Below are 27,624 nucleotides of genomic sequence, written 5' to 3' on the forward strand. Positions count from 1 at the left end.
TTTCTAGAAGAACACAGAAAGCCTCCACCCCACCCAACCCATCTTATTCAATGCTGCCAATTGAATATAACTACTCTGTGGTTTTCCAGTCAGCCACACTCAGTGATCCCTTTCTGCAATCTACTACAAGGCCTGTGGTTGCAACCATATCCCTCTGGGGCTCTAGGCTGTGCGGCTTGCCTGCTATCTACTGGGCCAAGAACTATTGCCAGGTCTCTCCAGAATGAGTCACAGGAGCTTTCTAACTCTAGGGAAATCCCATGCTTACTATATTTGGAAATCAAAGAGGCCAAGAGAACAGTAGGCCAAGGGATTGGTGGCAGGCCTCTGAGGTGCTAAAGCCAGTTTAAGGATTCACTTTCTGTACTCTCCTTGAGCACCATGCTGTGTGAGGCTAGATGACTAATTTCCCATTAGGTCACTCGGTAGAGTAGGAGAGAGCTGGCCGAGGAGCTGGGCTGAGCATGATCACTCTGATTTACAACTTTGTTGTTCCTTTTTCTAACCCTTACCCAGGACAAACAGCATGAGTGAAGGCCATGTTCAAAGATGTTCATTCTCAAACGCATATGAATCTTGTCTAGACTGACAAGGACGGATTCATGACCTTTTTAGTTTTGTGGTTTTCATACTCTTTGGGGTCATTTAACCTTAGGTAGAAAAGAAGTGGAGCAGATCTGCCTAAAGTCCAAATAACCCTTCTCCCGCTCCCTCCCTAACACAGTTTTGAACTACTTTGTGCAGGTAACCAGTCCCTAAGTGCTTGGGGCCCTCCTGCTGTGTAGTACTCGTTCTTACATCAGGAACTACAAGTATACAAGAATATGGATCTTCATGTGACAATAGCTCCTAGAATAGGTTCTAAACACACTCCCTACAGCCTCTGCTAGAGAGGGAAGAAGGTCCGACTGTGGACCGAGATCTCTTAGTGTCAACGACTTGGTCTCTTTAACTATAAGGTTCAAGGGCCCAAAGCCACCACATTTTAAATACATGACTTCAACCATGAACCCACACATGGGAAGGAAAAGACCAACGACTCTGCTCACTTGGCATTCCCATACAGGAATATGTTAAACTAGAAAGAAAAATTCAATCCTAATTAAGTCCAGAACCAATCTCCCTTAGCCATGGGTGCCTCAAAAAGCACGGGGTGGAGGCCCATAAAACCAGGCTTTGTACTTGTTTTCATATACAGAACACTTTACATTTTAACCTGTCACAGTTGTCTACAGTTGGTACTGTTAAAACACTTAGGGAAAGACCCAGGGAAGGTGGTTCAAGAATTTAAGCAGTCTCCTGCAAGTACACATTGTCAAAGGACTAGATAGTGCTTTCTTTTATACAGTCAAAGGGCAACTTTTAACCCAGATTGAGTTGTCATGAATTTCAAAACATTAGGTTCTGGCAAAATGCTTACTGCCTGTTTGTTTTCTACCAATAAACAGAACCATCAAGTCCCGATGGAGAATAAACTCTTATTTGCTCTTTTTCAGGGGTAAAGATAGATCTGTAACCATTCCCTTCCTGTCAAGGCCTTCACTGGCAGAAGCATAGAGATTATTAGCCCATGATTTTCTAATGGTAGCTAAAATATTTTCTCTTTCTTAACATTTAATGCAACAAGTAGATCTCTATGAGGTCAAGGTCAGTCTACAAGAACAAGTTCAAGAACAGCCAGAGAAATCCTGCCTTTAAAAAAAAAATAAAGGGAGCTGGAGAGATGGCTCAGCAGTTAAGAGCACTGACTGATCTTCCACAGGCCCTGAGTTCAATTTCCAGCAACCACATGGTGGCTCACAACCATCTGTAATGGGATCCGATGTCCTCTTCTGGTGTGTCTGAAGACAGCGACAGTGTACTCACATACATGAAATAAATAAAATCTTAAAAAAAATAAAACAAAACAAAAACCAATTGAAACCTTGAGTTTTGGATATGGGGTAGTAATCTTTTCCCGCTTGCCTCTTCTAGTCCCTCTCAGCTATTTATCTTCCTGTGAACCTCTCAAGATGGTAGGGTCACTAAAGTTTCCTATTCTATGCCAAAATGGGCTCAAAATAATTGAGAGCATAAATTTTTAAGAATATTTCCTGTGTCCCTGACCTTCAAAAGTATGTTTCTCTAAGCTCTTGATGGACTCTGACAATTATTGAGATAATAAGCAAATTGAGCTAATTAGCAAATTGTGTACCTCAAGCCCCTGAGTCTCAGTTTATCTTCACCTGAAGTGAAACAACTACTTACAACTACTCTAAAGTTAAATATGAAACTATCTAATTACCACCGTGTGTTCTTAGACTTAACTCTCAGGCTTTAGAAAAGACCCAGGGGAAGCTCTCTTAGTATTACTTCACTCACTGATGCAGCAGAGCTTAAAGAAGTCAGCAGGGCATCTGGTGAAGCACTATCCTGGTTTTCCCCACAGCACACCACTTTTATAGAAAGCTTCAATGGCTTATATGTCTTTCCTACATTTTACTATGTCCTCAATTGCATTAAGCTTGTGGTACTTTACAATCCATGGCTATACTGTATGTTTATAAGCACATTGAAATCCTTCTCATAAGTAAGAAATGATCACCGACATATTTTCCAGACTTACCTTCTGCTGACATTATATTAATTATCAAATTATGCCTTGCAGTCTCAAAGGTACGTCTATTGTAGGCAGTTATCTATTAGAATAGGAAAGGCAAGTTTAGAGCATGAAATGTTTAGTAAAATGCAACTCATTAAAGACAAAATAAAAATAAATTATTGTCCTTTCTGTTTTTCTTATTTGCTGATATACCTAGAACATTTCCTTTCCTGAGCAATAGGAACCCAAGACTTTTAGCAATATTATCACAAAATAATTAATTAACCAGGTCTATTCAACATGCCAATATAAAAGATTAAATAGAGAAAAACTCATTGGTAGAAAGCTGTTAGGCACAGGGGGCAATGTACCCATGTCACCAGAAAAAGGACAAAGCAACTTACTGGTGAAATACTAAGACTGAAAAACAAAACAAAACAAAACAAAAACAAAAACAAAAACAAACAAACTGAGCATGCTGGTAAATTTAAGAATCATCACAAAACATATGTTTTAGACCAAGCAGATCTATGTTGCATTCAGTGCTAAACTGCACAACAACCAGTCAAAAGATGCAAGTAGCCCCTTCATTATGTAAATAAATACACCTCAGGATGAGTAAAGCAGCAAGGGTAATAGTCTATAAAGCTCAGGGCACATGCTCAAAACCACCAATTGGCATCTTCATATGGTCAAATGTTAGTAAACATTTGCAGGGGCTTATATTCAAGTCAACTGAGAAAGAGCTACCAGACACAGACCAGGCAAAGGCTGTGGCCTCAGAACTCGAGGAAGTCATGACTAACTTTGGAACAGGCATTAAATGGTGCAGACCCATCCGTAGTACCTCGACAATACCAAATGACTGTGTCAGAGGCTTAAGAGTCCCAGCATTAGGTTTCTGGCATGACCACAGCTGTTGGTGACATCAAACAGAAGAGTAGAAGAAAACTGGATTCACCTATTACGAGCCCCCTGTGCACTGAACAAGCACCAAAGATGCTGACATAGCAATAGGACCATCTAGAGAAGCGGTTTATAATCATCAGAAACACTGAGAGTTACAACAGTGAGGATCAGAATGAGGGGGTTGAATAACTTCAAACCTTTGACAATATTTATTCTGAACAGCACACCAACCCACAGTTAAGGGAGTTTCTCTCTCTCCAACTTGTCAAAATTCCATGAGATTTGCCACCTCCTTCCTTAGAGACACATGATCAGTGAGGCTCATATTAAACAGTAACCTTAAGATTAGCTACCAAACATTAAGTAGGAGTTATTTTTTTCTAAGAGAGCAAATGGAAAAACTGAAAAAAAAAAAAAAAAGGTTGTGCTTGGGAATTTTTGTGATTAAAATTTAGCCTGTTCCTATTAACATACATAATTATTTTATGCTAATTAATTAATTTGCCTTACTCCCCCAAATAATCATAATCATATTTTCAGTGGAAAAAAAGATGACTAGTCTACTCCAATGTGTTGTTACAGTGAGGTTTTGACTGATAATAGATATTTTAAATTAACAACAATATTTTTGGCTAATCTTCCCTAGTTGTCACAAATTTCATTATTGCAAGTTTTATAAACTCTTGTAAGTTTGCTTTTGTATGTGTCTGTCTGTCTCTGTCTCTCTGTTTTTGTCCCTGTCTCTCTCTGTCTCTCTGTCTCTGTCTCTCTGTCCTCTGTCTCTCTCTGTCTCTCTCTGTCTCTCTCTCTCTCTCTCTCTGTGTGTGTGTGTGTGTGTGTGTGTGTGTGTTTGGCTTTTGTTTGGTTGGTTTTTGGCTCTTTTTAAACTACAGCATACTGGGGGAAGTGAAGGATATTTCATATTAAGAGGAAGAATTTTATTATCTGAATGTATAACTAATGCTTAATTTTTTTTACAGCTTTATCAGAATGTAGAGTGCCTTCTCTTACTTCTAATAAGATATTTAAGTACTGTAATGACCTCAATCAAATTTTACCTACTGCAAAGATGTGAAGGGCTTCAGAGCATGAGAGAGGAGGCTTTCTTTTCGATCCTTCTGTTTCTAAAATAATACCTAATCAGTTTCAGATGTGTAAAATCTAAATATTTTAGCTATATAGTTACTGAGTGGATTAATTCATAATTTTCTATAATTAAATACAGCTTGAGATATATAAAACATGACCAAATTAATAGGATAAATTAAAACACTAGGCTTATTACACTATGTAGATATATTGGCAGTCTATAAAAAGGTTGTGTTAAATTTCTGTCAGTACTTTTTTTTTAGTATACTATTTGATACAGATGCTAATACTTCCTGTCTGAGGTGGCTTCCAAGTACATCTTGATGGCTGTTGAATTCACCTGGACGTACTTGCCTGCCTCAGGCTGCTTCTAGTCATTGAAGCTATGAACTTGGTGTCTGAAATCTCAATGACTTAAAGTGCTTTTAACATATCCATGTAGACTTAAATTACATTGCTTAGTTTCATTGCTCTGGAACACTGTAAATCTGGTAATCTACACTCCATCCACATAGAGTCTCCTGGCCCATGCCCCTATCTCCCAATCCACCATTTTGTTGAAAGCATTTACCTATGTTGCTGCGGAAGCCACAGTTCACATTTGCTCTCAATACTAACCACATAAGCACAGCACAGAATATATTCACCTCGATCTTGCTGACAGCCTTTGAGTCTATTGTTTTGTGGACTTCCAGCGTTCTGCTTTATGAGCAGTGTATACAGCGTGTGTCCATCCATGCCTTCAGGTGAGATTTTACAAGCTGCTATTTTGGCTATCTCCCTAGAGGTGGGACTGCTTAGTACACCAATACTCACTCAGGACTCACATCTGATATTGATCCCCACAGTGGTTATTTTAACCCATTATTCACCTACAATGTATTTCCCTGATGGTAAAATTCTCATTATGATCTGATTATGACTGTTCCTCAACCCTGGTAAGAACAAACATCTTACTTAGATTTATAGGTCTTTGTCTTTTTCAGGAAAACATCTTTATCTTATTGAACTGAGGGTTTCCTTTCTATTTCAGATACCTTATCGTTAGGCACATGCAACAAAAATATTTTCTCCAATTTTACAGCCTAGCTCTTAAAGAATCTCTTTTGATGTCAGTCAAAAACTATTATAGTGAAAATTAGATATTTTTCTCTCAAATAAAAATATTCAGGTGATACTTAAGAAATCTGTTCTATCCCCCAAGTCAACAAGAGAGTCTTCCGTATTTTTATATAATAATTCAACATTTTGTTTTTCACACTTCACCCCTAACCTACCTAGATTCGTGCTTGGAGTTTGGTAAGAAGGACCCACAGCTAGCAAGAAGGATCACGTTCAAATAGCTAACAATTTTTTCTGAGCATTAGTTAAGAAATAGACATTCCGTTCCCAATGACCCGTGGCACCGACTCGTCAATTACCTACCACTGCTCCTTGTGTGGTCTTTTGTTTCTGGCCTTGCTATCATTCCTTCAGCCCATTGGTCCATTCCTGAGTCACTGAGGCTCCACAGGAGTGAGCACGAGTTTATGGAAATCTGAATGCCCATGTGAGAAAAGACGTCTCCCTTGTTCTTCTTCATTAAGGCTTAGCTATTTCTAGCATATAGCTCCCCCCTCCCCGCCATGCCATACATGTTAGATCCAGCCACGTTCTATTTAAAAAATCCATTGGAAACTATAGGTTAGGGGGAAATATGTCATTATGATACTATCTTCTTATTATTGAAATAACCATCTATTTATGCAAATTTACATACTTTGTGTTATATTTATTCCCTGTACCTTATAATTTTTTTCTCTTTTGAAAATATGTGCTCCTCTGAAACGTCTATTTTCTCAGTACTTTTTATCCATGTACAGAAATGTAACATCATTTACATTTATCCTATAGTTGATTGCTGGCCTTTCATAATATTTTAATAGTTCATAGGCGTTCTACTATTAACTGTTCAATTACATTCTTTCAGATCATCAGGGATTTGATTCTACGTACTTCCCTTCACCAGCTGATTTTCAATATATCCTATAATAAAACATAGAGGATACCATTCTTGTTTTATTCCTGAATTTAAGTGACATTTCTCTAATGTTTCCCACTGAAAATGAAGTTTGCTATTCGTTGGGGGAACGCCCATCCAGTTAAGGGAGATCTACTTCAATTCCTTGTTTTAAAGGAGCTCAACAGAGGAACTGGAGGGAGGACTCAGCAGGCAAGAGACCTTCCTCCTCTTGCAGAGGAATTGAGAACCCAGATCAACAGTGAGACACTTTTACCTTTTACGTATAACTTTAAAAAATAAGTATTAATTTAATTTAAATTACCACTTATCACTACCATCATGGTTTGGAGCTGCTAATGTCTTCTAGGTTTGCTTTAGATACTAGAAAACACTGGTGTATTAGAACATCACAATAGCTTTAGAATACAAGCTAACTGGGACATCCCTGCGTCCACAGCTCTTGGGGATTTACCTAGCAGCTCTGATAACGCTTATCATTTGCCAGCTGGAACACGCTCTAACTTCTAACCACATGTGTAGCTCTCTGAGAGCATATCTTTTTCCCAGCTCCCTGATTTGTTTGGATGTGGTGTGTGTGTATGAATGTGTATGTGTGTGTGTGTGTCTGTGTCTGTATATGTATCTGTGTATGTATGTATATCTGTGTGTGTCTATGTGTATGTGTATGTATTTGGTGTATATGTGTACATGGGGTATATATGTGTGTCTGTCTGCCTGTATGTACGTGTGTCCATGTGTGTGGTGTATATGTAATTGTTGTGTGTTTAAGTGGTATGTGTGTGAACGTGGTGTTTGTATGTATGTGCTATGTGTGTCTATGTCTGTGTGTGTGTGTATCTGTGTATGTGTGGTTTTTGTGTTTGTGTCTGTGTGTGTTTGTGTATGTGTTGTGAGTGCATGGTGTCTCTGTGTGTATATAGGGTATGTGTGTATATGGGGTGTGTCTGTGTGTACGTGGGGTGTGTGTGTCTGTGTACGTGCCTCTGTGTATGTGTCTGTGTGTGTCTATGTGTGTGTGTTATGTCTGTATATATGTCCATGTGTATATGTGGTATGTATCTGTATGTATGCCTCTGTGTATGTGGTGTGTGTCTGTATGAATGCCTGTGTATATATATATGTGTGTGTGTGTGTGTGTGTGTGTGTGTGTTTGTGTGTGTATGTGTGTATGGTGTGTGGTGTCTGTAAGAATTCCCGTGTGTGTGTGTGTGTGTGTGTGTGTGTGTGTGTGGTATCTGTAAGAATTCCTGTGTTGGTTGATTGTTTTGTTTTGTTTTTCAGTGCTGGGGATGACCTAGCATGTGCTTGTCATCTTTCCTACCAGTAAGGTAGAGCCTCAAACTGTATTTCCAAAATCTGGAACGGTTGCTTCCTCCCCCAGGTAGGCTTCCCTGGTTGTGTGAACTGGTCTCCTCAGCAGCTTCTGGTTACAGCAGTTATTCCAGCATTGGGAAAGTGTGTCTTTCTCAGATCTTCAGTGCCGAGACCATAAAACATGGCTGAACGCACTTGTCTTTCATCTTTCCTACCCTAATCTCCTCCCATAATGTTCGGTAATTAAGATTTCTAGTGAATGGCTTTATTTCAATAAGCATGAACTTTGAATAAAAAAAAATGTAGCGTTGACTTGGCAGTTGGCTAAGTGAGTAAATGCGGTTACTGCCGAGTCTGAAGACATGATCCTTAGGATATACACAGTGGAAAGAGAAACTCCTGAAAGCTGCCCTCTGACCCCCATAAATGCACTGTGGCGCATGTGCACCCACACCCATGTACACAGACATAAATAACTGGAATCATTTTTTAATATATAGAACAAATAAATGTTTTACAGTTTTATTTATTTTATTAAACAGAATTTATATCAACCCATTTCTTTTAAGTGTTATTTAATTTTTCACTAATTTAGTTTATCATTATTAATATGAAAGTTGAAGTAGCAAACTTTACAGAAAGGAATATCATGTGTCTAAACATTAATGAGCACATTTCTATGTTAAAAAAATAACCTTAAAATCACTGCGATGTAACTCTAATTTCAACATTTAAAACAAATGTTACAAAACCATAGAATCACTTATTCACAATAACTTACCTCAATGATAGTTGGTTTCCCCACGTTTTCAGCTGTTGGAGACCCATAGAGGACTCCATCGCTGTACGGTGTTCTTTGGATATATCGAAGCCATCCAGGTCTATCTGGGTAGCCCATTAAATTTGTGTTAAATGTTATGGGATCATTACTAACCTCCCCTGGATAAGGAACAAAGAATTAAGACAGAAAACAGTTATTTGCACATTTCTTTGGTAGTTTTAATCAAAACAGTCTATTGGGGGGGAAGGGTGTTGTTTGTTTTTTTCATATTTGTAGCAGACTAAATATACAGATGAAAACAAAATCATCTGAAAATTTGACTTAGGAATCCACACAATGAAAAGAAATCTTCCTGGTTGCTGAAATTGTCTAGAGATCTAATAAATATTGCAGAGTCAAATGAATTTCTTGATAATATTATGTAAAGAGCACATCAGGACTGTTTCAACAGTGAGACAATAACTATCACTCACAAATATCTCCCAAAACTCATTCACCTGTTAATAAGAGACAATCCCTTCATAGATCACCAAATAATATCACTTGAATTTTAAGGAGTGGTCAGATAATTACAAAGGTATAATAATGTGTCATAAACACTTGCCTTTATTACTGTCCAATTGCTGTCCAAAACCTTATCAATATAGTTTTATAAAAATTGCAAATCTCTTTAAAAATATTTTTAAAGCAATTGATGAAAAGACCTTTCCTACTATTAAAAGCAGGTCTCCCTTTATTTTATTAATATTGTCAGATAAGCTGTTATTCCTCATGTAATCCACAAAAGACATTTATATGAATTCTAATACTAAACTATTTTTCCAAGACTTAATTTTCAAAAGTCATTTTTGTTATTTCAGAATTATAACAGTGTTTTCCCTTCATATTCTTTCTATATCTTCATTAATGTGACAGCAGTGCTTGTGATAATTCAAAATAATACATTTAAATCAATAGTGAATTAAGTATGTTTTAATAACTGTTATTACTTTGAATGAAAGTTAATCATTACATTATGAAGTTATACCAAATTGTCTCATACAGTAAAAGCTTTTTAAAACACTGTTACTTAGTCCCTTACTTCACTCTATTACACAGCAAATGTATATTTTTCTAGAAAAATAAATCAATGTGCTATATAAAAAATAGTATAGAAAATCATAATTGGGTAAAGCTATAATTATTTTTGTGTTACGAGAGCTAGGTCATTTTCCAGGCAGCAATGTTAACAGTCAACACTAAAACTCCAAAAATATGCACTCTAAAATGAAAAAAAATTCATAAGTAAATTTCTAATCTTAAAATTAGAAAGATCTCACAACAACAATTTTTTCATGTATCCAGATTATTTTGAACAGTGTTAATCATATTTGATTTCTTATTCACAGGTCTACACATGGCACAAAAAGAGATATTGAACCCTTCTCCCTTCCAGCAGAGAACCTACCAGGCTTTGGATAAGGTGGAAATTCACCCTTAAAATACTCTCTTTCCAACACATGAACAAAGAGGACTCCTGCAGACGGGTATACGTTCCGGTCAGCGTGCACCTTTGAGAAAAGAGTGTACACTGGAGGCAAAGGGGCAAGAGAAGAGACAGATGATAATCAGACCTGTCCTCAATAATTGGGCGGAGAGTACAGAGACAAAATCTCACCGTGCAGAAATTGCCGAGAAAACCAAAATAACACACCAGAGAATCGTTAGTGCGTATTTTCTGGAAAGGGACACAGTTTTAGGACAAAGCATGAGAAAACTCTTTCGACTTGTTGTTTAGAAACCGTTAAGATACTACACAAATAAAGTGACATATATTACAATTTAGTATTTTTAATTGCTGTTAAGTTTAGAGACATAAATATCACTTTGATATTTATTTCCATTCAAAAATATCACCAACAACATGCATTGACTAAGAACTGACAAACATAATTACTACAGTTTCCCCCCTTTTTAAAAAGCAAATACATAGAGTACTTTTAAAATATTAAGTACTACAACTTCCCAAATAGAGGCATGTCAGCCTATGTAGCTCTCATCCGGAAAATAACCAGTAACTCATTTATATAGGAAGATGTGCTACTTTCTCCATGCATTAAAAAAACCTTCCCTAGAAACTATAACTTTATTTCATGTCTCCCAGTTTCGGCAGTCAATAATTAAAGCCGTGTAACCTATCCCACTCTGCTGCCTCCTAAATGAGCAGCCTTGACTCCTCAACAGTTCTGCATGAATCACTTCTTTAGGCGAAATGAGACCAATTTCCTGATTCCCAGTGACTTCGGACATAAGGCGTAAGTTCACGGAAATGGCCAAATTGGTTTGATTAGCTCCTACCTCTTGCTTTCCCTCTGCTATCGTCATTTCCACCAACACATTGCTGTCATAACCCTTTACCACCTCTGCAATGTCTTCTGGGATTCTAGCTTCACGATTGGCCAGTAGATGGAATTTTTAGACTGATAAACCATATCAGCCCACTTCTTTCCTTTAGTCACTGATGGATTTATAAATGTGGTAATTAACCTCAGGAACCCCAAGACTCAAAAACTTGCTAAAAGCCCCAGGTAGCCAAATCACTTACAGTAAATTTTTTAGTATTTAAAAAAAAAAATCCAAACCAAACAAACAAAATAAAAAACCTCCCACAAAATGTTTCTCCCCATGAGAGAACTTGTCCCTATGTTCTGTGGATAACTGCCCCCGCCCCAGAAAATGAACTAAAACATTTGGCGTGCAGTTTTATGTATTCATAACTTGACGACTAAAAACACAATTTCAAAGTCTGTGGAACAGCCAACCAGATGTGGTGGCTCATGCCTGTAAGTCAATCACTCAGGAGACTGGTAGGAAGACAGCTTTGAGTTTAAGACAAGCCTGGGTCAAGTTTAGAACAAGTTTAGGGTAATAAACTGGGTTACAGAGCAAGATCCTGCTTCAAAGTAATCACAACAAAAATGTCATGCATCCAAATAAATAAATAAATAAATAAATAAATAAACAAACAGAAGCTGTAAGATAGTTTAACAAGGTTTGCAGAGAGAAACGGATGCATTTGGCACTGGCATATATAAAGTCTTCCCTCGGGGTTTCTTACTGCCAGCTTCCACTCAAGAACTACTTGCTCGCGTTGGGGAGTGATGATCACGTTCCAAATAACGGTCACTGAATTGAAGAAAAACTGTCAGGATGAAAAGGACGGTAATCTGGCTTTGTTTTGTTTTTTGTTTTTTGTTTTTTGCCCCAGTTCAATATCACAATGTGTCTAAAATATCAAATGGTTTCAGAAATGTGAAGACCCTTTAAAGAGTCCAGATCCCCGCTTCCTACAAGATTACCATCCAGTTTGAGAGACCAACATCTTCTAAACTAGCTATTACCCCAGCCTTTTAGTCGTTCTGGCAATAATTTGAAGGATCTTTGGCAAAGATCTGGAACAAATGAATAGATTTAATGTTTTTCTTAATTGTAGGTGCTTATAACCCAGAGATAGGCACTTGGGCATTGGGGCGTTCAGCAATGAAAGCGCTCGCAGTGCTATACTGGGGCAATGTGGGGACCCTTTAAAGGACTAAAGTAAGCCAAGGATGCACAATCCCCGGGCTCATGTCAGAGGAAAACAACTGTGAAGGAAAGAATCAAATTGTGGAGAGTTTCAAACTCCTGCTGAGAAGGTATTTTTCTCTATATTAAACATGTTAAAATTTCAGATTGCAGTTTCATATCCAAAGTATAGGAATACTTAGAATAATGTAAGTGAATCTCTTCTGAACTTATCTGATTTATTAATCTTCCTACCGACCAGAAAAAAAAAAAAAAAAAAAACAGCTGTGTGGTGCAATACTGAGCTTTATTTTCCTTGTCATTTTTTTAATACCTTGAGGAGTGTTGAGCCTATTTAAATAGGTTTATTGACTCCTGTGGAATGAATGAATACATTCTAGCACAAAGACGGTGCAGAGACAGACACGGGTCTCATGCGAGGGAGCTAAATATATATGACACTTAATTTAAGGTATAGTATTCTGTAGATTACTATCCTTTATTTCCATCATAAAGTAATAGCCTCTTTTAGTGTTTGCTACGGCAAAGTGATATATGTCAGCTTGCGAACCAAAAAGAAATGTTTCTCACGCTAAATAACGCTGAAATAATTCTATTTTCTATATAGCCCTCATAAAGCCTAACATGAACCCATTAAAGGGTACCCATCATTCCATATCGCCCCACCGTGACTAGTATAGAACACCTCAGATTCTCACAGAACAAAACAAACAAGCAAAAACCATTTCTTCAATGTACAGAGTTAATCCACGATCCGCCATCGCCCTCTCGGGCTTTAAGATGACATGCACATTGTTTTCACTCATGTGTGCTCGATTGCCGTCCTGCAATCTGCCGAACTGCATCCTTGCTGGTCAGTTACCTTGGCAACTCCACAGTAAAGCCTGCTTCACTTTAAGTATATACGCCATTCAGTCGAGAAAAACATGATACAGATGTATGACACACTCATCATCCAGAAATGGAAAATGACTAAGCCACTATGTTTTGTTTGTGAAAATAATACTTCCTTTCGGTATGGTAGGTTTAAATTATGGGCACCCACACAACATCTTTAGAGAAGAGCCCTTTTCCTGTCCCTTTGTTATTTGCAAAACAAATAGCTCATCAAGAGGGGCTATTTGGCCAGTACTTACACCTAAGATTCTTTTCAAAAACAAAATAGCATAGAAAATTTGAAGCCCTGCCTTGTTGTTCTTCTAAACATGAGCTCTGACAATAATACTCACAAGGCCTGCACTAACTACCCACGGAGACAGCTACCTGAAGTTAACACACGCTGCATTTACAGGTGCCTAGGTGCGACCCACAAACTGTGAACTTGATACACATGATTTTTCTTAATAGCAAGCCTAGAAAATGGCATGTAAATACCCTAAGAAGACACAACACTAAGGCCTGAGCATCTCCACCATGTATGTGTCTGCAACACTGTGCTAATCAAGCCGAGGTCACAGAGCCTGGCCTCTCTCTGTCTTGCATGGTTCTATAATCTTATACAGCTGCAAATTACCTTGGCAAACATGCCACTGTATACAAATCGAACTGAGAGCCAGTGTGTAGCTAAATCCCTTCCAATCTAGCATCCTTAGTGGGTGAAACAATTAAAGCAAGAGTTCGAACCATGGTGCATCAAAACCGTCACCTCCAAATAGGAAAGGTGGTTACGGTAGTACGGATTAAAACTTGTGAAACGGCACTGCCAGAAGCCGTAGCATTTATCTGAAAAAGACAAACAAACATAAAAATCTTGTGTCTGAATCAAGAAGAGCCAAAAGGAAAACAGTATTGGAAAATAATGATTTTAATATTTTCCCCTCCCTGAGCTCCCATGTCTCTCTTTGCCGTCCGTCCATAATCTTATCCACAGAAGTATTCATTGCATGTTTTAGTCACAGGGTATATAGAAAGGTCAGGGCATTTCAACAACTCTATATTATGTGACAGTAGCGAGCCAAGAATCAAATAATAGATCTTGACAGCGATAGCAATAAAGTGGGACCTCGCACTCACTAAATTGTGCCTGTCTTCCTTTGCTAAGAATCTGTTAAAAGTGTTTTCTCTGCGTGAAGGAAGAGATAAGCTTCTGCACCGGTGTGCACTTCACTCACATTTACATTGAAAACAGAAGCAAACATTGATAGACTTCACAAACACTGAAGTTTGAAAAGCACTGCGTTGCTGAAGAACCTCTAACAGAGCTTCGCGACGGCTGTGTAGATTGTCGCTGAAATGTCAACAGACACACATGCCACCTCATCTTTACAAAGGGGCCAGAGAACACTTACCGGACCTTTTTCTGCGTCATTAAGAACAAGGACGCAGCCATAAAGATAAAACAGACACTGAGTGTCAGGCCGGAAAGTTCCAGCTATGATTAATCTTAAACCTGTCTCCCTTTGCAATCTTTGAAAAGAATGTCATGAATTATTGTCAATAAGCCATGTCCAACTAGCTTTTGCAAGGTAGCAATTATGTGCATGTGTCTTTTATAGGTTCTTCATCAACAAATTGATGACTTTAAAAGATCCACTTATATGGTCATTTTCTCCTATCTGAGGTTTAGGAGCATTGGGTAAAACCTCAGTTTACCATAAACCCAGAGAATGGAGCATGTAGAAGCCTAATGTTCCTAAGGTAGCAGCAGTTGGTCCTCTTTCATGATGCTGTAAGATCATCATTTCGCACATCAGTTATCACACGCAGCTCTATTATCCAGGGGGCCGTGTGGGCTGTTTGCCCGCCTGTCATTTACAAATCACACGAGTGGGTCCCAGTAGGCTAATGCATTTTAAGGTTGTGTGTTTTATAGATTTTTGTTTTCTCCCCCCGGTAGACAAGTTGTCAGCTGTCATTTCTCATTGCTATCAGTATGTTTTCTATAGCGGCTTCTCTCGCCTTTTACGTTTGCAATTATTAACCCGCTGCAGGTTTAAAAGCCAGACTAGCAAATAAGGGAGGGCTGCATGATAAATTAAGAGGAGATACGTGCTGTTTCCGTGTGTACCGTGCTCTTCCAGATGTGAAAAAAGCAGAAGACAGCATTTGAAGCATTAGCTGCCCAAGGACCCCTTTGTGATGCATTTCCTGGTTTCCAGTTGAAGCCATACACCCGTGAATAGACTCTTAATATCCCCGGGATAGGGTCATTACTTGAGGCAAAAGCAGCATAAACTCTGTGCAATGTAATAGAGTCAGAAATGAGTAAGTGTACAATTGAAAATCTTAATTCAATCCAGATGCTATGTATACATGAGGTTTTTTTTTTTTAAATCAAAATGAACATACGGTGTTATGTGAAATAATTTCATGTTTGCTATGTGGGAAACAGACTGCATAATTTAAACACAGATTTATGGATTAGGTATTACTCTTAGCAGGAGTAAGATAAACCAACTTAAAAAATACCAAGATACTATAATGAATACCTTCCTATGACAAACCAAAAGTTTGTTTTTAAAAACATCTCAATTCTATCAATGTACAATTTTAAAATGTGAAGCTACTCATTCATTGGGGAGTTAACAAAGGTACTTTGAAGACATTATTGAAGCAAGACTATGAGATAGTTAGATGGATATTTACAATTGTGCACAGCATTATCTGAATGGAAAGTACTACCTGGAAGAAATTAAATAAAGATTATGAAGATGATTTTTCAAAGATGCTCAGGCTATAAAGAGAGTGCTGTTCAGTCACCTGTCTTAATACAACTTTAAAAATGAAACTTTGACCTAAGCAACTAGGTATAAATATCCTGGAAATCAAACATTTTAAGTACTAATGGAGGGAATGAGATTTCCTCTTTTTTTCACCCTCTTCATATTAGAGGCTTAACGGCTTAACCATCTCTCCGAGGCTCGGAGTTCCTGCCTGAACAGCACGGCAAGGAGCCGATTCTCAACGTATTGGAACAGACTGAGAGATGAATCCTGTTGGTTCTCTGAATCAAGATAACTCATCTCGGGATTTCCAGAGCTTAATAAGTTTATGAATTCCTTCCTAATTCATTTTGAACAAGTTATTACAGCATTCAAATTGAAATTTAATTATTAAACCAGATAATTACTGTAGAAAAATATTTTAAGAAATCTTAATACCCAGCCAGGCACACAACCTGTTTTCACTTTTTTTTCTCTCGTGTCATTCAGATTTATGCGAGATTTGATCAATCCAGCCTTATAAATGTTGGCTTTGAAATGAAAGTGTTTCTCCACTGTCAGCCCTTCACCTCAGGGTATCAAAGGCCTGCTGGCCGGCCATTCATTTGAAGGTGGGCAGCTATTGTTTTTCTTACAGACACAGTTAGCTCATGCCTAAGCTGCAGGATTCATCCTAAGGACCGCATTAAGATTACCTCCTTGCTAAGAATACAGGCACTTCATGAGAAGCAGAAATGAAAGCTTGGATCTTTTCTACAAAAAGGCAGAAGAATTTCTTCATGAAAAATTTCCCTCCTAACTTAACTCACGTATTAATTCTTCTAAATTGGAATTATCTTGGTTATTATCTAATCAAGTTTCCCCCTTTGTATGTTTGTGCGTTTATGCTTAAGGTTGATAGGAAAGGGGTGCAAACTATTGTTAATGAGTGATCAATGCAACACCCGACTCAGAACGCCACAAAGTTGAAAAGGGTTTTAGATGTCGTGCTAGGCATGCAAATATCTTTATTAAAAGATAGATCAAAACACTGGCTCTGACGACATGTGCCCTTAGGTTCCTACTCAAGCCAGGACTGACACATGTTTGCTCTCCTGGAGAAGTTAGGCTTCCATTTTACTGTATAGATGACAAAATAAATCCCAGAGGGACTAAATGATTGTTTCCCAAGCATAGAGCCAAGACTGACAGAGTAGCCATGGAGCTTATCAATTTGACAATACAAACCACAAGTCAACACATTTGATAGTTAATCATTCTGTGACAGCAAGATTCCTGTAGGCAGTCTCGTACCTCCTTAACTTCCTTAATCATTTCTCTGTGAATTATAAAGAATCAGAACTTGATCAGATAATCCAAGCTTCTGATTTTGGAGGGTTATCTTTATTACACTACAGAACTAGAAAAGAAAGCTATAAGCACAAACTCGGTAGTGATTAGAAGAGGCGGCATCTCAGCCTCATAGGTAGAGTTTAGGAGGAGAGCCTCACCTCTCTTGCACATAGTCCTTTAGAGTCTTACAGTTTCGAGATTTTCTTTTCTTCCTGACTTTACCACGGCCTCAGGGCACTTCCTGGTCCTCTGCAGTCATGGAGGCAAAGAGTTTAGCAAGAACCATGCCTCTATCCTCAAGTCTCCCCTACACATACCCCTCTCTGATTTATTTTTATTTTGTATGTATATGTGAGTACCTTAGTGTGTGTATGTGCTCTGGAACTGGAATTATGGCTGCTTGTGAGCCACTCACTGTGGTTACTGGGAGCCAGACTAGGGTCCTCTCCAAAAGCAGCAAGTGCTCCTAACCACTGCACCATCCTTCCATTCTCTGCACTCATTTGATGATCAATATTGGAGCTGCCTTTAAGATTGACATTCAAGCTAGTTAATGTCCATATTATTTTAGTCCCATGAATATTCAGTTATTTTAAGTTTTTGATTTTTTAAGTTGAAGATTAGGGAATCTAAGTAAACTCATTTTGACTTTTTCTCTTAATTTCTTAGAAAAATAAACTACAGTGTCAATCAGTAAACCTAAGGCCAACAAATTTTAGAATGTGTTTTTTCTAAGTGTGGGGGGACATGTAAAAATAGAAACAATAAGGAATGAATACAAGAATATAATCAAACTTCATTATATGACTATTCAGAAGTGTCAAGTAAAGAAAATGTACTTTCTATAATTAACACATGATAAAATAACAAGGAAAGTTAATTTTAAGTATATAAATATGAAAATATACTTATTTTCAAATAAATTACTCTAAGGATACACATTATAGCTATAATTTCTCTACTTTCATCCCAAGATAAGAGAAGAGAATCCATATTTGGAGTGCCTTTTATTACTTTTATAATCACTTTATATATATATATATATATATATATATATATATATATATCAAAGAATAGAAATTCTATTCTGTTGTTCTAGTTAATAACTAAAATATTTTAAAAGTTGCATCAAAATAAGTAATAAAAAATGTTTACTATATAAATGCTCTTCTAATAGTTTTGCTCCCTTGAAATTGCCAAGCAGCAAATGTGAAATCTAGCACTTTAAACATCATTCCTACAGAAGCTACTAGTACTTGTTGTGAGTTTTAAAGTGATGACCAATTTGTCTTTCCATGGTTGGTGAAACTTATACCTTTCCCTACAAGTTGTTCCACTCACTCAGGAGGATGGTAGGCCTTAAATGGGCTGAGGAAACCAGGAAGAAAGAAGAATCAGAAGCATGTGGAAAGGAGAGCATCACAACCCAAGCTGGTTTAACAGACAGATTTGAGAGGGGTTTTTACTTCTACTTCAAGAGATAGTATGTGTCAAGTTATACACTGAACATTAGTTTGAGGTCCATTCAGAAGCATGGCATTCAAAAAAGAAAGAGATGGTTACCTCTTGGAGATCCTGGTAGATTCTGTCTGTCTGTCTGTCCGTCCGTCTGTCTGGGATATACTTGATTACAAACAGCTCCAGGTTAGAAACTCAGCTTGGTCTATGAGCTAGCTAGGCAACATTCCTTTGGTAAATCAAACAGGAACCAGTGGGGGTGTATGCCAGGAAAGGCAGAAACGCCGAGGACCATAGTTTAAAACAAGAGGCAGCATGAAGAAGAAAGGGATGAGTATGATTTGGTGTAAACTGCTGGGGAGCCTAGTGGAAGGATCTTTGGGAATCCCATGGGTGCATGAGGAACCAGAGATAGCCCTGTTCCTCTGGAAGGGATAGACTAGAGGGTCCAGTGCTGACCAGAACAACGAAGGATACACACATCAGACCCATAACTAGAAAGAAACAGGAAGAGTGGCTGTGTCAAAGAAACCAACAAAACCACAAGGGTTACCACAGTGAGTCTTTTGAAGGACCTGTGGGAAAATCCACTAGAGATAGTTAAAGAGGATTGTGGGAGGAGGAACCACAAGCAGTTCTAGAATGAATACTCTGGTGCTCTGTAAGACAAAATGCCTGGCATCTTTCATGGGAAGCTACTATTATAAAATTGTCATCTTTACAAAGATGCAAGCAATGAAATGCCTAAGTACACAGATGTTTGTTTCAAAGACAGACGTGACACTAGGAAACCTTGCCCTCCCATGAAGCAGATGTGGAGGATGAAGATTACAGCTGCTGAATAATTTGGTACCAGTTATAAAAATGTTAGTGACCAAAATTCCTTACTCTGAAGTTTTTAATCTCACAGTAAGAACATTTTATTATATAAAACTGTTCTTTTCAAAATATATTTTAACACTGGCATTATTATGCAACCCCATCAGTGGCCCCAAATTTACAGAAGCCACTATTTGATTAATCTTCATAACCACATGCAGCTAATACCTGGGGAAGGAGAAAGATCTTAAAGTTGAATAAATAAAAAAAATATTAGGTGAAAGTTTAGAATGGTAACTGATATTCTGAGAGAAGCTAATCCTACGACAGGCTTTTCCCCCTCAACAAGCAGACTGTTTCGGGTCATGTAATGTTGCTAATGGACACATTTATAGGTGGGAACATGCAGGCAGAGGAACACATCATCATTCAAGGGCGAAACCATCTTCCTAATAGAAAACAAGTACCAAGTAATTATTTAATAGCAAAACATCACTTTGGTTTACAATCAAATCACCCAAAATTAGACAAAATATTTTATGGCCATTTTTTTCTAAGTTTACAAAGACCGTTAAAATGATATCATTAATTGTGCCTTTTAGTGTTTTTCAGTGCTTTACATAAATTGGTATAATAAGCACACTTGAACAGTTCTATAAGTGTCATGATAGAGACTGGATAAGGGGCATAGGTTAAAAATGAGAGTGATTTTTAGTTTATAAAAAACAGAAATAATAACCTAACAACACAAGAGGATCAGATAGTTGTTTTTAGAAGATTAGGCAAACAAAATTTTATTTTTTTCAGGCTGACTTATTAAACACTCACTGACACATGACTGAAACGTAACAGAAGAACACTGGAAGCAAGCACTGACAGCCAAATGGGGATTTACATTTAGAGCCTAAACTCACCATCTTTCTTCCCAGCAGCCATTTTCCTGCTGATAATAAAACTGTGGGTTTGTTTGGTCTTCCAGTTAACTGTTCCGTTTATGCCATCGGCACAGCTTAATAAAAAAGCTTTTCAGAATAAAACAAATGCACACAGAGACATGAAATTAATGTCAAATTAAAAATTACTATCACAGATACTGTTAACTTGGCTCAGTCTACATCTTCCCAGACTAGCAGCTGAATTCCAACTAGCAAGTGTTTATTACACGCCAATATGGAGAATCCATAGGAGTAGCAAACAAGCAACACATCATCGGTCCTACCCCACAAGGAGCTTACAATCTGTGGGAACTGAATAGAAGCTTCTATACAGAAATGTTGGTTATGCAATGACATTAATGATGGTCAACGAATGGTCAAAATCACGAGGGCCACAGCAGGGCTGAAGGGGAGACAATTATCTCGCGCTGGGGAATTTTCCATTACATCAACTCAGGGTTGAGTTTGGAAATACTACAGTGGCAGGGATGAGCAGGCTTAGATAGGGTCCCGAGATATACGGGAAGACTGGAGAGGGGACAATTATCTCTCGCTAGGAATTTTGCATTACCTCAACTGAAGAGTTGGGTCTGGAAACTTGAAAGGGGCAGCGACAAACAGGAGGATTAGGTAAGGTCCAGAGCTGCACGTAGTCTATCGAAACCGCCAGTTCAAAGGTAAAGGGGAGACACAGAGGCGCCAGGTGCAAGACACAAAGGAGATAATACTGAATCCTTCTCAGACCTCAGCATGCATAGATAAAGGAGAGCCAAAGATGGCTTTGAAGGTTTGATCTAGAACGATACTGGCCAGAGATAGATCAGTAAGCCCAGAATTCTTCAGGGTAACTTCAGGAAAGAGAGGAGACTCAAGTTTGGGATATGTGAAATTTGGGACCCCGAATGGACATGCAGGTGAACCCACCTAAGAAGGCAGGGTTACAGGTCCGGTTCATAAATAAATATAAAGGGCCTTCAGGTACAGATTTGAAGTCCTTTCTCTTACAGAACTGAGAGTAGAAGCCAAAGTTCCAGTGCAGCTCTTTGACGACAGCATGTCCCCAGGGAAACACATTTGAGACCCTAAAGTATGCGGTGGCCTGGAGCACAGACACCACCTGCTCACTCTGTTTCTTTTCATCCAACTGCTCATCTCTCTACCCTTACCCTTCAGATCTCATGGATTCAAGCCTCCATTTTCTGAAACTGGTTCTCTACTCTCCCTTTTCGCCATCTCAGAGAAGTCCCACTCTGGGTTCAGCACAGCTGCAAATCCCCTAGTGCTTACCCCATACATCTGTCCTTTCTTCTAAGCCTGAAATACAGTAATAAAGAACACACAAGGAGCTGGAGACATGGCACAGTGCTTAAGAGCACACATTACTCTTTAAAAAGACACTGGTTTGGCTCTTAGCACCCACCTCATATCTATCACGACCAGGGCCAGGGACTCTGACGCCTTCCGGTCTCCTCAGGCACCCGCATATATAGACGGTGCACATAGATAAGCCCAAGAGTTTACACATACACATAAAAAAGGGAATAAGAAAGGATTCATAAATCAGCAAGGATAGTAAATGTAGAATGTGTTGATATATATACTTAAACAGCAAAATCAGAGAAAGTATCCACAAAGAAAAGGCACAGGCAGTCACAGGTTGGACAACTGAGTCAGAAATCCCACATATTCCAATGAAGGGAGATGTCAAGGAAGAGGTGTGATCCCTTGCTACAAAATGACCAGAGGAGGAGAGCGTGATCAAAGACTCCTGGCTTTCAGAAGTAGAAATTTTATGTGCGACTCCTCGAAAACAGAGTTCTAGGAGACTGGGGAAGGGAAGAAACCAAACTGCAAAGGTCCGGATGCAGAAGCTGTCAGGGGAGCTGCTGTGAGGGGAGCCGCCAGGACAAGGAGGCAAAGGGAGCGAGTGATGGACAGCAGGGTGAGGAAAGGGAGGGTCTCGTTGGTGAGGGAAACCGGGGTTCTATCCATAGGCTCTAGGAAAGATACGAGGAGAGAGCAGGGGAACGGCGATAAAGAAAAAGAGACACAATTCCAAGAAAACTAGACATATGGGGCCAGAAATAGACAATAAAGAATATAAGTCCTGAATGAGAAAGTAAGAAAAACAGATGCATCCTGTAGAGTCTAACAACATCAGTGCTAAAAGCCTGGTCTCCATCACACCGGAAATTATGTATGAATTTTCTTTTCACATTCATTCTTCAGCAAAATATTTAACAGACTAAATTACGAGAAATACCAATTTTCCCATATTTAAAAAAAAAAAGCAATTCAATATCTAGGTTCTAGCTGGGTGTGGTCACCCGTGCCTTTAATCCCCCTGCTTGCGGTGAAGGCAGCTAGATAAGGAGGAAATCAAGGACAACCTCCACGGTTTCAAAACAAACAAACAAACAAAACCCACAGAAACCTAGGTCATTAAACAAAACAATCAAACAATCTTATGGGAAGTATAAGTGCTCTTATAAATTTATAAACTTATAAACTCACTTATAAACTTATAAACTCTAACAAACTACTCAGCCGGCATCAGTTTTAAACTCTGTAAAATGATACGTTTTAAACTCTGCAAAATGAAGCAAATCAGCTTTATCCAGCAAACGGCCAGTCTCAGGAGTGACTTTCCTAGTACGTGGTTGGGTTGCACTATGACTGAAAGTATGAACTTCTAAAACTAGGCGAAACACACGCGGTGGGCATTCCCAATAACTTAAACTTTAAGCAAACTCCAAACCACAAATAATGCCTTATGGCCCAGCCATCTCCCCTCAGGGAACCTCCTCATTATTAATTCAAAAGGCAAGATGGCTGCTATGCACCTAGGCAACCCTTTCAGAATACATGTCCCACGTGTGCCAAAAGGTTTATAACAAATAGACACACAACGCATATCCATGACTCTCTAAAAGCAAGTCCTGGTAGTAGTCTTCATATGCACCAAAACAGGAGGGACCCAGCACTGAAAAGCCCTGCCTTCTTCCTTCCACCTAATCTCTCAGGACAATCGGGACAGCTGAGTCACCGCTGTCACCGCTGGGCTGTCGGTGGAGAAGCCCACCGACAGACTCACTGGGGAAGCCGATGATGACAAAGGCTGCTCTGCTTTCCAGAACTGGCAGCAGCACTTAGATTTTCCTGGCAGACTCCAGTAAAGAGCTTTCAAGTATTGTTTCACCCAATCCTTACAGACCCAGGTGAATCTATCAAAGTGTCTGAAGAGTACAGAGGCTTAATCTTAAGGCCCAAGGTAGTAGCAACTCCAGCAGGCAGCTGCCCTGGAGCTTCTCTTGCTGACTGGCCGGTGAGTCATCACTAAGGAAGCCCGGGTTGAGAGACCAGATAGAACTGGCTTGACTCCTTCCTCCATTCTAGTGAAGTAGACCTCAGACTGTACTGCACATAAGAAGCACTATTGAGAGTTCCTACAAAGCCACGTGGCTGTACTTTATGAGTGAGTGGATTAATTCAACGGATTAACGTGCACACCTTTAGGTCTCTGGCATTGTGTCCCCACACTCTCTGTTTCAGAAGGTGACCAAGCTGGCATGAACGTTGCCGTCACTTTGTGCTCTTGGTCGGTAAACTAATACATCATTTCTGTACTTCGCAGGTCCTCTACCGAGAGAGCCCAGGTGTCTTTCATAGCATTAAAAAAAATCTAATTAGTGTTCCAATTGTCAAGGATTACGGCCGAAAAGCACAGCTGCATACATCCTCGAAGTGCTTCTGCATCTTATGGCCACCGTTCTTTGAGAACACTTTTTTTTTTTTAATGTAAGAGGAAACCCGGCCTTTCTTTTAATGTGTGTGTGTGTGTGTGTGTGTGTGTGATATGTGCATGGGACTAGGCATGCCGTGCTACTCATACTACCCATACAGAGAGGTCAGAGGACAAATTTTGACAGTCAGTCCTTTCCTTCCAGCTTTACATAGGCTCCAGGGACATGACTCAGCTCTTTGGACTTCATGGAAAAGCACCTTTGCTGCAGAGCTAATTCATGCACATTCATTTTAATCAAGTTCATACTAATTCATATAAAATCTGACCAACCTCCGAAACCTGATGCCTGATGACTCTAAATAAGGGGATGAGTACTGTGGCTCTGCTCACCGGCAGAGTGCCTCAGCTTGGACATTCAAGTCCTACACACACCTTAAAAGAGAAATCTCATGATGTGGAAATAATTATGTGCTTCATGCTTGACATCATGTGAGCTCTTAACTAATTTCTAAGGTTAAAATTCACTGTAAACCACACACTGACAAAAAATGGAGATTACTCCCTGCTGGGGATCGGGGTGGGGAGTTAACCTTTGGTAACGTGATTGTCATGAGAAGAAGAAGACCAAGGTATTATTTTTTCCTGTGAGGAAAAAAAAAATCGTTTAAAAAACCATCATTCGGTTTAACAAATACCTTTCCTGTACACCACTTTTCAAGATTAAATCTAATGTGTAAAATAATGTCAACCTCTATAGACAGGTTATTGGACGAACTCCAGAGGTAACACACTGTCTTCAGAAATCGTTAAAGGAAGCAGTTCCTGATCATTTGTCACAATTACACCTACAGGGCTGCTTTTCGCTAACGGGAGAAAACAAAGGCAGAGGGCGCCATGAATCCTGCAGTTATGCCGTGTACAGTCAGAAACTGTTCACAGAATTTGCAGGACCCTCCGTGGCCACAGCATAGCCAACTCTTTAATGCTTCCCATCCAAAAGAGTCAAAGTTGAATGAATCTGAAGGCTTCAGGCTTGTCCTCCAGTCCCCTAGAAACCATACAGGACTTAGAAGTTTGTCTTAAGATTTTCTGAATTATTTGGAGGCTTGTAGCAGCATAACGAGTTTTCATCTAGTCCCGGAACAAGCAGTCTCTGAAGAAAGAATATTGCTCTTTCCCCAACCTGGGTAATTTGCAGACTAGGGGAGGAGGGAGTTGCTGTTTAATCCAAGCAATTGAAGACCTATGAATAGTGACTGATTGCTGATGAGCTAATCAGAATGACAAGGAACAGAAATAATAAATAATAACGTGCTCAGACATCACTGTCCAAGTAAACAGCAGGACATGCCAAATGAAATTTAATCTGATTAGCACACTCACCTTACAAGTGAACTATCAAGCCTTATCACTTCTCTCTGTACCCTGCTTCAGTTATCTCTTCCCACAGTTTTCTACTCTAAGGCTGAAGTTGTCTATAAAGCTCACATCTTCCACAGCTCTTCCCTTCTATGACGCCCTTCAAGACCTTTTTCTTTTCCCTTTTTAAAAATTTAGTTTGTTAGCATCGTGTGTGTGTGTGTGTGTGTGTGTGTGTATCTGTGTGTCTCTGTGTGTTTGTCTGTGTGTGTGTCTGTGTGTGAGTGTGTGACTGTATGTGCAGCTGTGTGTCTGTGTGAGTGTGTGTGTGTCTGTGTGTATCTGTGAGTGTGTCTGTGTGTGTGCCTCTGTGAGTGTGTGAGTGTGACTGTGTACAGCTGTGTGTGTGTGTATTTGTGTTTGTGTGTGTGTGTGTGTGTGTGTGTGTGCAGGTGTGAATGTGCCTGACATCGGCCAGCTTTCCTTGTCTGACAACCATCAACTGAGCCACCCTAGGCCCTCTTCCCTCTCCTTTCCTTATGGAAACTGCTTTACTTATACTTCCTTTAAAAAAACTGTCATTTACTTATAAAACTGCTTCTTAAGCTGTTTTTTTTTTCTTCTTGTCTCCCTAGGTACAAAAGACGAACTTGTTAGCACCCATGTTTTCAGGGCAATGCTAGGGAGATCCTGAACTGTTAATATGTTTACACATATTAACTGACTTTATCCTTACACAAACGATGTGAAATAGGTAGCTCGATTTCACAATAAGGATGAGACGTCTCAGGAAACAGTGTCACTTGCCATCAGTCACATGCTTCTGAAGTAGCAGGATTAGATTTTGAACCCTGTCTGTGGCTGACTGCGAAGTCACTGTTCCCCACTCTTCAGCCCTAACACCAAACATTGCTTAAGAGAATGCGACATGCTAGCGGTGTGACCTCATCCTGGACACCCTTATTATTTCTAGCATATCAACTACAAAGTTTTTTGCTTCTGGGGGGCAAGAAATACACTGCTGGATCCCTGCATTAGAAATAGCAACAAGTAATGCTTGAGCTCTGTGGGAAAAATGAAGCTGGTGTACTCTGCATCAAAATAAACACGGCACAAAACAATTCATTGACAGAAGAAAGTCAACATGTCCGTGGGACTGTAGGAGTGGAAAGGCTTTTCTGAGACTGTCTTCTAAGGCTCTAACAGGTGCCAGAGAGTGTGCTCCTCAGGAGAAGTGCTTGCTGTAGCAGAACTTTTCAACTTTAAAGAAAAAAAAAATCCTAGCAGAATATGAGCAGCTATTTAATATAATTTAAGTTTATTTAAGTTTTTATCATTTTTAAGCAAAGCAGATTATAAGACATAATGAAATAAAATAAGACAAATAAAATGAAATAAAGCAGGCCTAAAGAAAGGCAGTGCTCAGTGTGAGAATCTACGAGGAGAGGCTAGTGGAACCCAAATTTTAGTTTTTGCCACTGGCTAGTAAGTGTTTCCGTGCCTCTGCTTCTTCCTCTGCTAGAGGTAGAAACAGCTGAATTCACATCACAGAGGCACAGTGAGTATTGATTGAGAGAATATACTCAAAACCTTTATGATGGAAGTTAACACAAAATGATAGTCCACAAATGATAGAGCTAATGCTCATTTTCAACCAATGTGAGGAGCCATTTGAGCTTCTTTAAATGTTTTTTGATTGTTTGTTTGTTAATTTTCCTTTTGCCCTCCGTTAAAAAAAATATCGGTGTTCTCATTTTTTTTCTACAACCATGATGAACAAAATAAAATCACATTTCTATGGCGGGCTACAGAACGTTCTGGAGACATCTCAAAAACAGGCTTAAAACCTAGTGCCTCCAGCCCAGTCAAACCCCGCCCCATTGCCTCCCGGGGCTAGGAAGGTATCTGGGCAGGTCCTCCAGCGTGACCCTTAGTCAGGGACTTCTGGCGACTTGCTGGCGACTGAGAGTCCTGAGAGTCGCCTTTTACCTCTTTGAAGAGACCAGGTGCAACGTGAATTCCATCTTCCCAGAGATCTCATGAACTCTTAGGT

General features: G+C 39.2%; 1 protein-coding gene across 3 annotated transcripts in view; it reads right to left on the minus strand.

Moving 5' to 3' along the window:
- Positions 1 to 27,624, minus strand: part of Sgce (sarcoglycan epsilon) — a 70,323-nt gene that overhangs the window by 33,473 nt on the left and 9,226 nt on the right. For 2 of the 3 annotated variants that reach the window (XM_052173208.1, XM_052173207.1), the window contains exons 2-4: positions 10,145 to 10,267; positions 8,698 to 8,855; positions 2,606 to 2,678 (exon numbers count right to left, since the gene is read on the minus strand). In XM_052173208.1, coding sequence (XP_052029168.1) covers positions 2,606 to 2,678; positions 8,698 to 8,855; positions 10,145 to 10,267 — 354 coding nt within the window. The remainder of the gene's footprint in view (positions 1 to 2,605; positions 2,679 to 8,697; positions 8,856 to 10,144; positions 10,268 to 27,624) is intronic. The other variant, XM_052173209.1, reaches the window with a different exon arrangement.

This window comes from Apodemus sylvaticus, chromosome 2 (assembly GCF_947179515.1).
Source record: "Apodemus sylvaticus chromosome 2, mApoSyl1.1, whole genome shotgun sequence".
Classification (NCBI taxonomy): domain Eukaryota; kingdom Metazoa; phylum Chordata; class Mammalia; order Rodentia; family Muridae; genus Apodemus; species Apodemus sylvaticus.